The following is a 19,150-nucleotide window of genomic DNA, read 5'->3' as shown; positions in this document are numbered from 1 at the left end:
GTAAACAAATTTGATGAACAGACGGCACAACACGTGAGATTTATTCTTAAAAGGTCTTTATTCCAAAAGGGCTTATTTCAAGACAGTCAAACAGCAGCGACGTTTCAGGCTCACAATCAAAATTTTTTCAAGCTACTAGATCAGGGATCCCCAACCTTTTTTACCCGTGAGCCACATTCAAATGTAAAAAGAGTTGGGGAGCAACACAAGCAGGAAAAAGTCCATTGTGATGCCAAATAAGGGCTGTGATTGGCTATATGGTTGCCCCTATGTGGACTGGCAGCTACAGGAGGTTCTACTTGGCACTATACTCAGTTTTTATTCAATTAAAATTTGCCTCCAAGCCTGGAATTAAAAAATAAGCTCCTGCTTTGAGGACACTGAGAGCAACATCCAAAGGGTTGGGGAGCAACATGTTACTCACGGGCTACTGGTTGGGGATCACTGTACTAGATGCAAATTAGTGAAAGCATTTTATACCTTCTATCACACCGCCATCTAGTGGCTAATCAGAATATCACAGACACTGCTGCATTCACTTACATCAGTAATAAATAAATACATTGTTGTAACTTAAATATAAAACTTTGTATCAAACAAGTCCATCTTGATAAGTCACTGGGACCTCTCCAATGATACATCAATCCAACTGCCTGTAACGAAATATATATAACAAAAAAATGTTTTCTATAAAATTGCTATGTACAATAAAATGTTTTATCTAAAAATGTTGTGTAATTCATACTCTCTATTGAGTCCAGAAGGGGTAAGTGTGCCTAATGTACAAATCCACATGGCTTCCCTTTTGAGAAGTTCTTTTTGTCTATCGCCCCGTCTGTGAAGTTTGGGGACCCCATCAACCACCTGATATTTTAATTGCTAATGTCCTTTCTGCGCAAAATGACAGGCGACAGCCAGTTCTATCTCTTTAGTCTTAATCGCGGACTTGTGTTCACGTATGTGGTCTTTAACCATGCGGGACGTTTGCCCCACATACTGCGAGCCACACGGGCACTTAATCACATAAATCACAAATGTGGAAGAACAGGTAAAATGCCCCCTAATTTTTATCGGGGTACCTTTGTGTGAATGATCGATCACTTCACCACGTTGCCAATTGGAGTAACAATTACAATTAAACAGGGGAAAGTGCCATTTATTATAGGTCTAAGTACCTGTTGTGTTTCCTTCATATCCCCTATGTCTGGTCTGACTAGACTCGAGCCCACCGTTTTATTCTTTTTAAAGGCCATCATTGGAGGTAACTTAAATTCTTGTACGTTCAGAAATTCCATCTCTGAGTAACCCCCAATGTTTCTGCACAATCTCAGTAATATGTGAGGACAGGGGATTATATTTAGAAACAAATATAACAATATCATGAATGAGGCCACTGATGAGTGTTGTTCTACCTGATCCTGTTTCTCCCACCGTCACAATCACCATATTAGCACTGATGGGGTTTCACTTCCAAACTGCCTTTTCTTAAAACTGCCACATGAGTCTTTGTTATAGGCGGAGGGTGATTTCTCTCTTTGGGAAGGCTAAAGTTGCCCATACATGGAATGACTTCAAATAGTTGTTCACCTTTAAATTAACAAATAGGGGCCGATTCACTAACTTCAAGTGAAGGATTCGAGGTTAAAAAACTTCGAATTTCGAAGTTTTTTTTGGGCTACTTCGACCTTCGACTATCGAAGGATTCGAAGTAAAAATCGTTCGACTATTTAACCATTCGATAGTCGAAGAACTGTCTCTAAAAAAAACTTTGACCCCCTAGTTCGCCATCTAAAAGCTACCGAAGTCAATGTTAGCCTATGGGGAAGGTCCTCATAGACTTGGCTAACTTTTTTTGATCGAAGGATATTCCTTCGATCGTTGGATTAAAATCCTTCGAATCGTTTGATTCGAAGGATTTTATCGTTCGATCAAAGGAATTATCCTTCGATCGTTCGATCGAACTATCTGCGATAAATCCTTCGACTTCGATATTCGAAGTCGTAGGATTTAAAATTCCCAGTCGAATATCGAGGGTTAATTAACCCTCGATATTCGACCCTTATCGAATCGACCCCTTACTATCATGCAGACATTAATATTATAATTATAATTATTATATATCATTTGCAATTTATCTTCACTTTTTATTTTGTATGTTTTTTTTTTTAGTTATTTAGAGTTTCTTTCAGCAGCTCCCCAATTTGGTATTTCAGCAACAATAAAGTCTTATTTGCAGCAACCAGGCACTGGTTTAAATAAGAGATGGCAACATGAGTAGTAGAGGGTCTGAATAGAAAGATATGTAATAAAACGTTATAATCGCACTAAAATTTTAACCTTACAGAGCAATTATTTTTAGATGCCGGGGTCACTGACCCCTATTCATAGGTTGGAAAGAGAAGGAAGAGGAAAGTAAATCATTCAAAAAACTATTTACAAATTTATAATGAAGACCAAATTCAAAGTTGCTAGGAAAGGGACATTCTATAACATAATAAAAGTTAACTAGCGATGGGCGAATTTATTCACCAGGCGCGAATTTGCAGACAAATTTGCGCGGTTCACAGTGTCCATTTCTTTTTTACGCCGGCAAATTTTCGTCGTCCGTTTTTTTTCGAACGCCGGTGTCCGTTTTTTTGGTGAAAATGCACAATAAAAGGACACCGGCTTCCGTTTTTGGTGCATTTTCGCCAAAAAAACTGACACCGGCATCAAAAAAACGCCCCCTCTCCTTTGTGCTGATTGGTCTATTTTACAGTCTGTATGAGTGGTAAGCTCTGATTGGAGAAGTTTGAAGGGGAAAGCTCCAATCAGAGTGCAGCTGATTTTCTACATCATCAGAGTTCGCTGGCATGGCAGGAGTTTTCCCCCGTGTTCAATCCGCGGCATTCAGTACGGAGATTTATTTGCTCTTTTCTCTCCTCAAGTCTTAATGAAAATGTGCCCATGGTCTTTGTTATGTCCAAACTGTCAACAGAGCCATGGATTGTGCATTTCTCTTAAATTTCCCCGATGAATTCTGTTCTTGGTGAACGTAGTTTTTCCATCACACTCTCTTCTCTATTACTGAGTCGTTTTTCATCAACACATGATATTTTTTTGGAGATAATATTCATAGTTTTATTAAGTTTTATAGGTACTGAGGCTCCATGTTGTTCATTATCTGTAGGAAGTCAATGAGAACATGATCATGTTATATTCTACAAACAAATCTCATATCAAGCAGCGACCACAGACTGGACCCTACTGTCAAAATATGATCAGAATACTACAGATATATGTTCAAATCTGGAAAATCTGTGGATATGCTATTCAATCCTGGCGTCAGAAATACAGATGCACCAAATGAAGGTTGTGGCTTGGGATTCAGCTAAATTCTTATGGTCTCAGTTTTGTAGAATTACTAAAGACAGGAGTCACATACACTTTGTTGCAGAAACATTATATAGATACTAGACATTAAGCCCATTAAATTAACGGGCGCTAGAACATATGTAGACCTTCGCCAGAGACGGTCCGTGGGGCACATGCGCAGTAGCACAATCCCATGGACACAGGGACTGGACGCAGAGACACTTCAACTTTATTATATAGGATGAATATACAGTACAGTATATCAAAAAAGAGATTGGAGAGTCACAAATCTAATATTACTTTGTTCCTCCAACCCTAGACAAAATGCAGATTGCGGCAATGTTGTTAGTGAAGACAGTTAAATATAGTAGAAAATATACTCTTACCTGCCCTTCTCTTTGAGATACACAGTGAATGAATATAACTCTTATTCTTCTTCATGATATAAAGGAATAAAGCTGCTGAGCCAATCACAATAAAAATAATAAATGCAGCAGATAGAATTACAAATAGGGAAACAGGATCGGACTCTGCAGGGAGAGAAAAGACACAACACAGGACACATTAGAGCCCAATACAAACCTCACACATTCTTATTCACAGATGAACAGGAGTAAATGAACCTAAATTGGTAACACTCTAATGATGTGCAATAAGGATCTTGTAGATTTCAGTCATATAGAATAACCAACTCATTCTCCAACTCACTCCAGTTTGAGAGTTTATATTCATCTCTAGACTCAAGCTCTTTGTTAGAGTTTAACTAAACTCCAGCTTAATGTGTTAGAGCCCAGCTTTACCCCAGTCCCCTGTATTACAGGCATCTATCTCTCTGCATTAGAGTTAATCTGAACCTTCAGCTCTTGCTGTTAGTTATTTATACCCCAACTCACAGTGTACCCCTAGTCTCCAGCTCTTTTATTTAAATGTTATGGATCCTCTTGCAACAGGAATGTTTCTTATCTGGTAGAACTACTTCTTTATAACATATTTTACTGATTTAGAAAGCACATATAACAGCAATTAAATACTCCAGTGCTGTCCAACTGGTGACCCTCTACCTTGTGTAGCCCCTACATGAAAGTCGGGCTACTGTGACTACTTTGTAAGATTTGAAAGGAATCAGTACTGAGATTAACTGGTCCCTGCCTTGTTCCACCTCAGATTCAGACTGTTATCCTCTGTATTGTTTACACCTTGGAAATAGTTATTATGGGGTCCCTAAAATTATTTACTGGGGTTGCTGTGCTATCTGAAATAACCTAGTGCAGGGTGTTGCAGAACTGGAAGAATCAACAGAGAGATACCAGATGAGCAGGGTAGAAATCAGCTTTATTTCTGGCTGCTCTTTCCATACAGTTTACATCTCCCCCTTCACTTGCCCGGTGTCCATAATATTTCTCATTACTCCACTCAGTGCTAATCTGCTAATGTGTAATTAAACTGAACATTTAACATCACAGGAATAACATTACACTACCTATAGGGGACGAGGAGGCATATGGATTTATGGGTATGTATTAAAAAATCTTTTTTCACATTTGAGTGATAAGTGATATCCCTGCAGTGAACACCAATTATTTGGTTTTTAGGTCTGCTACCACCATTAATGATGACATGGTCTTAAAAGTTCTTGTGGTAACATGGGTTTGATTTAAAAACAGAAAGTGGTCAAAACAGGCTTCAAATTTTGGGCCTCCACCAACTAGGCCATAACAATTCCGGCCCTCTGTAACGCAGACTTTAGACAGCACTGACCTACACATTGGGGGGAATTCACACAAGTGATGATATTAAACAAAATAAAAGTGGAGATAAAAATGTCAAATTTCCCACCAAATTCACAAACCTCCACTTTTGAGAATTTGTCTTTTAAACTGACAGTTTTCAAATTTTGTCTTTCACGTGACATTTTAGCTACATTTATTTCTGAATTTGTCTTTAGCTCTTACTACACCTGTGAGTCAGACATTAAATTGGAATTTTCAGAGGAGGGGGTTTATTTTACCTGGGGAAATTATACATCATTTATTTCAGGATAACCCGGGCCTTCTACATCTGCCGACATGTTTGTGTAATTCCACTTGTGTAACAAGATATAATGGTCTAAAACCAAGAAATGCTATTTTGCATAATATAGGGATTTGTATTTTATTGTCTCAGGTCAAGTGTCTAATTGTGGCTGAAACTAAATAAATGGCTGGGAGGCTTTACTTTCCCTTTAGATAATATAGTCACTCAAATTGCTAATTTAGCCTCATTCATTAAGCTAAAACTAGTGAAATAACACAAGTGTGAGTTAAAAACTGTTTACATATAACATTGTATAAAATATACTTTTTTTTGTTTTGTTAAAGAGGGTTTTTCACCTTTAGGGTTAGACACAAACTTGTGCCCTGACTATAAAATGCTGATCCCTATTAATCTGATAATAAAATCTATGGGGCACCTACAGGAGGTGTAAAATGAATATTGGGTGAACCAAATCAGAGCAGATTATGATAGAATTGATGGTATGGGCATAGATATTTTTAAAATGTCGGGAGGAAGTGTTGTTTAAAATGTCATTTTTATGGGGAGGCGATGCGCACAGCTGATCAGACAAGATGTGTTTGTGATCGCTCCCGCACCACACTAAATACCTATCACTAGTGGGGAACACCATTCCACACTAAATACCTATCAATAGTGGGGAACACCATTCCACACTAAATACCTATCAATAGCGGGGAACACCATTCCACACTAAATACCTATCAATAGTGGGGAACACCATTCCACACTAAATACCTATCAATAGTGGGGAACACCATTCCACACTAAATACCTATCACTAGTGGGGAACACCATTCCACACTAAATACCTATCAATAGCGGGGAACACCATTCCACACTAAATACCTATCAATAGCGGGGAACACCATTCCACACTAAATACCTATCACTAGTGGGGAACACCATTCCACACTAAATACCTATCAATAGTGGGGAACACCATTCCACACTAAATACCTATCAATAGTGGGGGAACACCATTCCACACTAAATACCTATCAATAGTGGGGAACACCATTCCACACTAAATACCTATCAATAGCGGGGAACACCATTCCACACTAAATACCTATCAATAGCGGGGAACACCATTCCACACTAAATACCTATCAATAGTGGGGAACCATTTCCCATCACTACACTAAATACCTATCAATAGTGGGGAACACCATTCCACACTAAATACCTATCAATAGTGGGGAACACCATTCCACACTAAATACCTATCAATAGTGGGGAACACCATTCCACACTAAATACCTATCAATAGTGGGGAACACCATTCCACACTAAATACCTATCAATAGCGGGGAACACCATTCCACACTAAATACCTATCAATAGCGGGGAACACCATTCCACACTAAATACCTATCAATAGTGGGGAACACCATTCCACACTAAATACCTATCAATAGTGGGGAACACCATTCCACACTAAATACCTATCACTAGTGGGGAACACCATTCCACACTAAATACCTATCACTAGTGGGGAACACCATTCCACACTAAATACCTATCAATAGTGGGGAACACCATTCCACACTAAATACCTATCAATAGTGGGGAACACCATTCCACACTAAATACCTATCAATAGTGGGGAACACCATTCCACACTAAATACCTATCAATAGCGGGGAACACCATTCCACACTAAATACCTATCAATAGCGGGAACACCATTCCACACTAAATACCTATCAATAGTGGGGAACACCATTCCACACTAAATACCTATCAATAGTGGGGAACACCATTCCACACTAAATACCTATCAATAGTGGGGAACACCATTCCACACTAAATACCTATCAATAGCGGGGAACACCATTCCACACTAAATACCTATCAATAGCGGGGAACACCATTCCACACTAAATACCTATCAATAGTGGGGAACACCATTCCACACTAAATACCTATCAATAGCGGGGAACACCATTCCACACTAAATACCTATCAATAGTGGGGAACACCATTCCACACTAAATACCTATCAATAGTGGGGAACACCATTCCACACTAAATACCTATCAATAGTGGGGAACACCATTCCACACTAAATACCTATCAATAGTGGGGAACACCATTCCACACTAAATACCTATCAATAGTGGGGAACACCATTCCACACTAAATACCTATCAATAGCGGGGAACACCATTCCACACTAAATACCTATCAATAGCGGGGAACACCATTCCACACTAAATACCTATCAATAGTGGGGAACACCATTCCACACTAAATACCTATCAATAGTGGGGAACACCATTCCACACTAAATACCTATCAATAGTGGGGAACACCATTCCACACTAAATACCTATCAATAGTGGGGAACACCATTCCACACTAAATACCTATCAATAGTGGGGAACACCATTCCACACTAAATACCTATCAATAGCGGGGAACACCATTCCACACTAAATACCTATCAATAGTGGGGAACACCATTCCACACTAAATACCTATCAATAGTGGGGAACACCATTCCACACTAAATACCTATCAATAGTGGGGAACACCATTCCACACTAAATACCTATCAATAGTGGGGAACACCATTCCACACTAAATACCTATCAATAGCGGGGAACACCATTCCACACTAAATACCTATCAATAGCGGGGAACACCATTCCACACTAAATACCTATCAATAGTGGGGAACACCATTCCACACTAAATACCTATCAATAGTGGGGAACACCATTCCACACTAAATACCTATCAATAGCGGGGAACACCATTCCACACTAAATACCTATCAATAGCGGGGAACACCATTCCACACTAAATACCTATCAATAGCGGGGAACACCATTCCACACTAAATACCTATCAATAGTGGGGAACACCATTCCCACACTAATAGGGATACCTATTCAATAGTGGGGAACACCATTCCACACTAAATACCTATCAATAGCGGGGAACACCATTCCACACTAAATACCTATCAATAGCGGGGAACACCATTCCACACTAAATACCTATCAATAGTGGGGAACACCATTCCACACTAAATACCTATCAATAGTGGGGAACACCATTCCACACTAAATACCTATCAATAGTGGGGAACACCATTCCACACTAAATACCTATCAATAGTGGGGAACACCATTCCACACTAAATACCTATCAATAGTGGGGAACACCATTCCACACTAAATACCTATCAATAGTGGGGAACACCATTCCACACTAAATACCTATCAATAGTGGGGAACACCATTCCACACTAAATACCTATCAATAGCGGGGAACACCATTCCACACTAAATACCTATCAATAGCGGGGAACACCATTCCACACTAAATACCTATCAATAGTGGGGAACACCATTCCACACTAAATACCTATCAATAGTGGGGAACACCATTCCACACTAAATACCTATCAATAGTGGGGAACACCATTCCACACTAAATACCTATCAATAGTGGGGAACACCATTCCACACTAAATACCTATCAATAGTGGGGAACACCATTCCACACTAAATACCTATCAATAGCGGGGAACACCATTCCACACTAAATACCTATCAATAGCGGGGAACACCATTCCACACTAAATACCTATCAATAGTGGGGAACACCATTCCACACTAAATACCTATCAATAGTGGGGAACACCACACCATTCCACACTAAATACCTATCAATAGTGGGGAACACCATTCCACACTAAATACCTATCAATAGTGGGGAACACCATTCCACACTAAATACCTATCACTAGTGGGGAACACCATTCCACACTAAATACCTATCACTAGTGGGGAACACCATTCCACACTAAATACCTATCAATAGTGGGGAACACCATTCCACACTAAATACCTATCAATAGTGGGGAACACCATTCCACACTAAATACCTATCAATAGTGGGGAACACCATTCCACACTAAATACCTATCAATAGCGGGGAACACCATTCCACACTAAATACCTATCAAGAGCGGGGAACACCATTCCACACTAAATACCTATCAATAGTGGGGAACACCATTCCACACTAAATACCTATCAATAGCGGGGAACACCATTCCACACTAATACCTATCAATAGTGGGGAACACCATTCCACACTAAATACCTATCAATAGTGGGGAACACCATTCCACACTAAATACCTATCAATAGTGGGGAACACCATTCCACACTAAATACCTATCAATAGTGGGGAACACCATTCCACACTAAATACCTATCAATAGTGGGGAACACCATTCCACACTAAATACCTATCAATAGCGGGGAACACCATTCCACACTAAATACCTATCAATAGCGGGGAACACCATTCCACACTAAATACCTATCAATAGTGGGGAACACCATTCCACACTAAATACCTATCAATAGTGGGGAACACCATTCCACACTAAATACCTATCAATAGTGGGGAACACCATTCCACACTAAATACCTATCAATAGCGGGGAACACCATTCCACACTAAATACCTATCAATAGTGGGGAACACCATTCCACACTAAATACCTATCAATAGTGGGGAACACCATTCCACACTAAATACCTATCAATAGTGGGGAACACCATTCCACACTAAATACCTATCAATAGCGGGGAACACCATTCCACACTAAATACCTATCAATAGTGGGGAACACCATTCCACACTAAATACCTATCAATAGCGGGGAACACCATTCCACACTAAATACCTATCAATAGCGGGGAACACCATTCCACACTAAATACCTATCAATAGTGGGGAACACCATTCCACACTAAATACCTATCAATAGCGGGGAACACCATTCCACACTAAATACCTATCAATAGTGGGGAACACCATTCCACACTAAATACCTATCAATAGTGGGGAACACCATTCCACACTAAATACCTATCAATAGTGGGGAACACCATTCCACACTAAATACCTATCAATAGCGGGGAACACCATTCCACACTAAATACCTATCAATAGCGGGGAACACCATTCCACACTAAATACCTATCAATAGTGGGGAACACCATTCCACACTAAATACCTATCAATAGTGGGGAACACCATTCCACACTAAATACCTATCAATAGTGGGGAACACCATTCCACACTAAATACCTATCAATAGTGGGGAACACCATTCCACACTAAATACCTATCAATAGCGGGGAACACCATTCCACACTAAATACCTATCAATAGCGGGGAACACCATTCCACACTAAATACCTATCAATAGTGGGGAACACCATTCCACACTAAATACCTATCAATAGTGGGGAACACCATTCCACACTAAATACCTATCAATAGTGGGGAACACCATTCCACACTAAATACCTATCAATAGTGGGGAACACCATTCCACACTAAATACCTATCAATAGTGGGGAACACCATTCCACACTAAATACCTATCAATAGTGGGGAACACCATTCCACACTAAATACCTATCAATAGCGGGGAACACCATTCCACACTAAATACCTATCAATAGCGGGGAACACCATTCCACACTAAATACCTATCAATAGTGGGGAACACCATTCCACACTAAATACCTATCAATAGTGGGGAACACCATTCCACACTAAATACCTATCAATAGTGGGGAACACCATTCCACACTAAATACCTATCAATAGTGGGGAACACCATTCCACACTAAATACCTATCAATAGTGGGGAACACCATTCCACACTAAATACCTATCAATAGCGGGGAACACCATTCCACACTAAATACCTATCAATAGCGGGGAACACCATTCCACACTAAATACCTATCAATAGCGGGGAACACCATTCCACACTAAATACCTATCAATAGTGGGGAACACCATTCCACACTAAATACCTATCAATAGTGGGGAACACCATTCCACACTAAATACCTATCAATAGTGGGGAACACCATTCCACACTAAATACCTATCAATAGTGGGGAACACCATTCCACACTAAATACCTATCAATAGCGGGGAACACCATTCCACACTAAATACCTATCAATAGCGGGGAACACCATTCCACACTAAATACCTATCAATAGTGGGGAACACCATTCCACACTAAATACCTATCAATAGTGGGGAACACCATTCCACACTAAATACCTATCAATAGTGGGGAACACCATTCCACACTAAATACCTATCAATAGTGGGGAACACCATTCCACACTAAATACCTATCAATAGTGGGGAACACCATTCCACACTAAATACCTATCAATAGCGGGGAACACCATTCCACACTAAATACCTATCAATAGTGGGGAACACCATTCCACACTAAATACCTATCAATAGTGGGGAACACCATTCCACACTAAATACCTATCAATAGTGGGGAACACCATTCCACACTAAATACCTATCAATAGTGGGGAACACCATTCCACACTAAATACCTATCAATAGCGGGGAACACCATTCCACACTAAATACCTATCAATAGCGGGGAACACCATTCCACACTAAATACCTATCAATAGTGGGGAACACCATTCCACACTAAATACCTATCAATAGTGGGGAACACCATTCCACACTAAATACCTATCAATAGTGGGGAACACCATTCCACACTAAATACCTATCAATAGTGGGGAACACCATTCCACACTAAATACCTATCAATAGCGGGGAACACCATTCCACACTAAATACCTATCAATAGCGGGGAACACCATTCCACACTAAATACCTATCAATAGTGGGGAACACCATTCCACACTAAATACCTATCAATAGTGGGGAACACCATTCCACACTAAATACCTATCAATAGTGGGGAACACCATTCCACACTAAATACCTATCAATAGTGGGGAACACCATTCCACACTAAATACCTATCAATAGTGGGGAACACCATTCCACACTAAATACCTATCAATAGCGGGGAACACCATTCCACACTAAATACCTATCAATAGCGGGGAACACCATTCCACACTAAATACCTATCAATAGCGGGGAACACCATTCCACACTAAATACCTATCAATAGTGGGGAACACCATTCCACACTAAATACCTATCAATAGTGGGGAACACCATTCCACACTAAATACCTATCAATAGTGGGGAACACCATTCCACACTAAATACCTATCAATAGTGGGGAACACCATTCCACACTAAATACCTATCAATAGTGGGGAACACCATTCCACACTAAATACCTATCAATAGCGGGGAACACCATTCCACACTAAATACCTATCAATAGTGGGGAACACCATTCCACACTAAATACCTATCAATAGTGGGGAACACCATTCCACACTAAATACCTATCAATAGTGGGGAACACCATTCCACACTAAATACCTATCAATAGTGGGGAACACCATTCCACACTAAATACCTATCAATAGCGGGGAACACCATTCCACACTAAATACCTATCAATAGCGGGGAACACCATTCCACACTAAATACCTATCAATAGTGGGGAACACCATTCCACACTAAATACCTATCAATAGTGGGGAACACCATTCCACACTAAATACCTATCAATAGTGGGGAACACCATTCCACACTAAATACCTATCAATAGTGGGGAACACCATTCCACACTAAATACCTATCAATAGCGGGGAACACCATTCCACACTAAATACCTATCAATAGTGGGGAACACCATTCCACACTAAATACCTATCAATAGTGGGGAACACCATTCCACACTAAATACCTATCAATAGTGGGGAACACCATTCCACACTAAATACCTATCAATTATTATTATTATTAACATGTATTTATATAGCGCCAACATATTGCGTAGCACTGTAAAGTAAATGTGATTATACAACTACATCACATGAATTACATACATAGAATATATGGAGTAACAAACATCACAATCAATACAGGTACAAGAAGGTGAGGAAGGCCCTATGCATAGGCATACAGTCTAAAGGGAAGGGAGTAATACACAAGGTGTGGGAGTGGGCAAGATCGAATTGAGTGGGTGAGAAATGTGGTATTGCGTTTGGTAGTTAAGCAGAGTGAGGGTAGGCTTCTCGAAAGAAGTGCGTTTTCAGAGATTTCTTGAAAGTAGAAAGGTTGGGAGAAAGTCGGACAGACCGTGGGAGAGCGTTCCAGAGGAGGGGTGCAGCCCTTGCAAAGTCTTGAATGCGAGCATGTGAGGAGGTAATGAGAGAAGAGTTGAGTAGCAGGTCAGTAGAGGAGCGTAGTAAGCGAGTGGGTGAGTATATAGAGATGAGTTCAGAGATGTAGGGTGGGGCAGAGTTATGAAGTGCTTTGAAAGTCAGTGTCATTAATTTGAATTTGATTCTGAAAGGTAACGGAAGCCAGTGCAGGGATTGACAGAATGGCGAGGCAGAGGAGGAGCGGTTGCTGAGGTGTATGAGCCTCGCAGCAGTGTTCATTATGGACTGGAGAGGTGACAGTCTCTGGAGGGGTAGGCCAATTAAAAGAGAGTTACAGTAGTCTAGACGCGATATGATGAGAGAGTGAATAAGAATTTTGGCAGCGTCTTGGGTGATAAATGATCGTATTTTGGATATGTTCTTTAGGTGGAAGTGACAAGATTTAATAAGTGACTGGATATGAGGAGTGAATGACAGGGCAGAATCTAGGATAACCCCAAGGCACCGGGCCTGGGGAGAGGGGGTGATAGTGGAATTGTTAACTATGATGGATACTTCGGGGATGCTACTGGTGTTAGTTGGAGGAAAGAGAACCATTTCAGTTTTAGAGAGGTTTAATTTAAGGTAGCGTTGTGACATCCAGGTAGAGATAGCGGACAGGCAGGAGGAGACGCGAGTTAGGAGTTCTGGGTTGAGATCAGGAGATGAGAGATAGATCTGAGTATCGTCAGCATAGAGGTGGTAGTGGAAACCATAAGAATTTATTAATTTGCCAAGGGAGGAAGTGTAGAGGGAGAATAGTAATGGTCCCAGGACAGAGCCTTGGGGAACTCCAACAGAAAGAGGTAGGGGAGAAGATGCTACTCCATTGTAGGAGACACTGAAGGAACGATTGGTGATGTAAGAAGAGAACCAGGACAGGGCTGTGTCACGAAGGCCAAGTGACTGGAGGGACTGGAGGAGGAGAGGGTGATCTACAGTGTCAAATGCGGCTGAGAGATCAAGCAGTATTAGTAGTGAGAAGTGATTGTTGGCTTTAGCGGTTAAAAGGTCATTAGTCAGTCGAGTCAGGGCAGTTTCCGTGGAGTGTTGTGGCTTAAAACCAGATTGTAGGGGGTCCAGCAGGTTATTGTCAGAGAGGAATGAGGTAAGTCGGTTGTAGACTAGGCGCTCAAGTAGTTTAGAGATGAAAGGTAGCAGAGAGATAGGTCGGAGGTTGTTAAGATTGGTGGGGAACACCATTCCACACTAAATACCTATCAATAGTGGGGAACACCATTCCACACTAAATACCTATCAATAGTGGGGAACACCATTCCACACTAAATACCTATCAATAGTGGGGAACACCATTCCACACTAAATACCTATCAATAGCGGGGAACACCATTCCACACTAAATACCTATCAATAGTGGGGAACACCATTCCACACTAAATACCTATCAATAGTGGGGAACACCATTCCACACTAAATACCTATCAATAGTGGGGAACACCATTCCACACTAAATACCTATCAATAGTGGGGAACACCATTCCACACTAAATACCTATCAATAGTGGGGAACACCATTCCACACTAAATACCTATCAATAGTGGGGAACACCATTCCACACTAAATACCTATCAATAGTGGGGAACACCATTCCACACTAAATACCTATCAATAGGGGGGAACACCATTCCACACTAAATACCTATCAATAGCGGGGAACACCATTCCACACTAAATACCTTTCAATAGTGGGGAACACCATTCCAAATATTAAGCTTGGACATACCGGACAAACCCATGATCCCACAGACTACGGAAATGGGACCACTGTCCACTAAAAAGAAGCAACAGCATAATATGCCAGCAATGTTTCAAAGACACGCCGCAGAAACAGCACGGCCGCCATCTTTGTCAGCGAGCAGGACCAGGATCCAGAGGCACCAGAGCTTACACTGGAAACCAAGGCCACTCTCCAAGCAGTCGAGAACTTATTTAAAACCGAACTATCAGCAGTGGTCACAGTCTTTGCATGCTAAATAAATTACCTTGGCCACAGGGTGGACAAGCTGGAACAGGACCAAAAACAGCTAATGCTGCACCCAGACCAGATCACGCAGCTAGAAAATAAAGCGGAAGAACCACTGAAGGAGAGGTAACCTGTGGGTCAGGGAGGGGTCCCCAAAACAATAATGTATATAACATAATTAGGGGCAGATGTATCAAAGGTCGAGGTGAATTTTTGAATGAAAAAAATTAAAATGTTGAGCTAATTTTTGTTTACCTTGACTATGGAATAGTCCAAATTCAATTTGAATTTGAAAAAAATTTGAATATCGAAATGTATCATGTACTGTCTCTTTAAAAATTCAACTTCGACCATTCACCATCTAAAAACCAGACGAATTGCTGTATTAGCCTATGGGGGACCCTCTAGAACCTATTTGGAGTCAATTGGTGGACTTCAAAATCAAAGGTTTTTTTGGGAAAAATGTTGAATCGAATTCGATCAAATGTGCTAGTCCTTCAATTCCTATGATTCAAATTTGGGCAAATACAAACCTATTCAATCAAAAATTTACCTTTTTCGACCCTAAATAAACTTTGACTTAATTTTGGTTGGTTGGGCAGGACAGTGAACTAAGCAATCAGCTGGGGGAGAGGGGTACTAAGGGAAATACTAAAGAATGGCTGGGATAGACACTAAGGGGGGAATCCAGGAGAAGGTTTAGGGGATACTGGCTAGTGGCTAGAAGAATGAGGTAGCGAGAGCAAGACGCAGCGAGAATGTGTGGCTTTGCAATTTTAAATTTTAATTTGTCTTGGGTGTTTTTTTTGTTATATTCTAACAATTTTTTGTAAAATTGTTTTTGATGTTACTGTTCCTTTAAACTACTTCATGGGTCTTATCTAGTCCCTACAAGACTGAACAAACTTTACCCTACGTACAACCCACAATGCTTCCGAGGCTGTTCTGACCCTGGGACTATACTTCACATTTGGTGGAACTATCAGGTTGTGTCTAACTTTTGGGATGCAGTAACCAATCTCCTTTCCAGAATTCTCCATACCAAAGTCCCGAAAGACCCCTGGTAATGTTACTAGGAAAAATACACAAAAATATACCAATCCAGCTCATAGGCTGAGCCAACACAAACTGATGGCTGTGAGTCTAATCATAACAAGTAACTGGAAAAAAACAGCACTACCCTTGGGATCCCTAAAGACAAAGATAATTGGCATAGCTACGAACAAAAAGCTTAAATATACACTGAAGAATGATATGGCAAACTATGACAAAATATGGCTTCCTTGGTTAGCCCATGAAAATGACTCACAGTTGTATTTGGCCCTACACTCATGATGAGGAGGCATGCTCAAGGAATACCCAGCAATCAAAATATTCTAACACTAACATAGATGTAATAACAATAATACCCCACCGCCATATAACTATTGTTATCTCTAACATATGCTAATAATATGTACTCTTTTCCCCCCTCTTTTCTTTTCATTTCTCCCCCTTCTTTCCTTTTTATTTCTTTATTTTTTTGTTATGTATTAATATGTATCCATCCAAAGTCCCGCAACCAGCGGATGACCAATTTCATGTACAATGAAAGTAATAAAACACGTCAGTTTAAAAAAGAATTAATTTTTATGTCATTTGAAAGACAAATTCATAAAGTTGTAAACTGTTTTTCTTTCACTAAAAAATGGAAAGTGGCGGTTGAGTTGGAATTTAGGTGGATTTCTGTTTGGGAATATGGAGAAAATATTTTACACCAGTTTACCACCACTTTTACTCCAAAAACAAACTATCTCCACTTTTGTGAACCCCCCCCCCCCCCATTGAGGCTGGTAGTCCTTTCCTCACCTGTGAGTTGCACCTTTAGTGTCTCCACAAGAGGTTGGGTGAGGGCCTGATGTTCCACCACACAAGAGATCTCCATCCCCTGACTCTCAGCTGTTGGGAGGAACCGGTAGGAAGACTCCAGAGCAGAACTGTTAATTCTCTTTATCTCTGAGGCTTCCACACGACTTCCATTCATTAACCAACTCACAGCAATGGATTCTGGGTAATACCCCCACACTTGGCACTTCAGTGTCTGCTCCTGATTCTCATAAAATAGTTGATGGGTTATGACCATGGAGGGAGGGGCTGGAACTACAAAGTACATTGTTACTTTACCTTTAGTGACCTGTGATTAAATTTGAATGTACAGACTATGGAAATAAACAAGTTTCTGTATATTACAATATGATAAAATATCGAAGTACGGTGATTCTCATGACTGGTGTGTATCCTTCTCCATGAAAGCTCAGCATGGGTGGGTGTCTCTGTGTTTGTGTGCACTGTGTTTACTCTCACAGGTGTGTAACATGAAGCAGATGCTAATTATAAAGTTAGAACCATTAGAAATATGTCATAAATAGTAGATTTATCAATATAACATTAACATAATAATCACTCTGTTCTAGAACTGCACCCACATTCTCCAACACCTTAGTTACTGTATCATAAAAGGCTATTCCATTTATCTGACATAATCTTTCCTTCATGAAGTCATGCAGATTTCTATTCATTTGACAACTTTATCCATATTAAGCCATTCATTGTTGATTTCCATTAAATCTCTTATTTTATTTTTTTAATTTCCCTTTTAACCTTCATTCATCCTATCAGTATTGCATAAAGCTGCTTTGGATATAACATATTCAGTTACATTTCCTCAAGTCATTGACATATTTTGCATATTAAAAAAGAACTAAAGCAAACCATAAAGCTATTGGCCCTCTAGTGATGTACTAGATACAGCAATTTTTGTTCAGCCCTACAAAATGTCTAGAGATTGATCTGTTCTACTAATATTTATTGAAATTCTATATAAATAAGGACCTCACAGGGCCCCTATACCTCCTGAGCCACCCTGCACCCACAGGGTCTGCTTCCTCTGTAGTTATGTCCCTGGATCTCTCTAATAGTTCCTATTCACCGAGGAAAATTCTACTGGACAAAACTTTATTATAGATGGATGAAAACTGCAGCAAGTAATCATTACCTCCATAGATCAGCTGGAAATCCTTCTGGAGAGGGACAGTGAGAGACTCATGTTGGAGCCGGATTGAGAAGATCTGGTTCCTGTTCTCCTTGGTGGGTACAATGGTCACTGTGCTGGTTGTACTGTGGGTGCCATCTGGGTCTCTCTGGGACTTATTCACAGTAACACCAGGTAATATCTCCCCATCTCTCAGCCATTTAACATCAAGATCCTGGGGGTAGAAGCCAGTGATGGAGGCTCTCAGGACACTCTCCTTATTCTCACTAACAACTTTATTAGTGATTGTGATCTGTGGGGGGGCTGAAGGAAATGATTTGTATTTGACTGATATAAAAATAGCACATATTCTACTGTCCTCCTACTGTGTATAATTATCAGACACCCAAATGACATAGTCCCCTCACTATATAAGAACAGTAACTACCCATCACCCCTAAGATTAAAGGGCCAAAAACAAAGAGTGGTATAAAGGTGATCTCTTTATTGACTAACTAATATAATCATGGCAAGCTTTCAGAACATTCTAGTTTTCCTTGTTATCTATATATATTCAG

At 40.3% G+C, this 19,150-nt stretch overlaps 1 protein-coding gene across 1 annotated transcript in view; it reads right to left on the bottom strand.

The window, feature by feature from the left end:
- Positions 1–2,038: 2,038 nt before the first annotated feature.
- The window catches only part of LOC108704753 (signal-regulatory protein beta-1), a 38,744-nt gene continuing 21,632 nt past the window's right edge, over positions 2,039–19,150 (bottom strand). The window contains exons 3-6 of the mRNA XM_041575924.1: positions 18,597–18,896; positions 17,411–17,701; positions 3,741–3,884; positions 2,039–3,163 (exon numbers count right to left, since the gene is read on the bottom strand). Coding sequence (XP_041431858.1) covers positions 3,000–3,163; positions 3,741–3,884; positions 17,411–17,701; positions 18,597–18,896 — 899 coding nt within the window. The 3' untranslated portion in view covers positions 2,039–2,999. The remainder of the gene's footprint in view (positions 3,164–3,740; positions 3,885–17,410; positions 17,702–18,596; positions 18,897–19,150) is intronic.

Source organism: Xenopus laevis, chromosome 9_10L (genome assembly GCF_017654675.1).
Source record: "Xenopus laevis strain J_2021 chromosome 9_10L, Xenopus_laevis_v10.1, whole genome shotgun sequence".
NCBI lineage: Eukaryota > Metazoa > Chordata > Amphibia > Anura > Pipidae > Xenopus > Xenopus laevis.
Note: the sequence above shows the minus strand (reverse complement) of the source record. Positions and strands in the feature narration are given on the sequence as shown.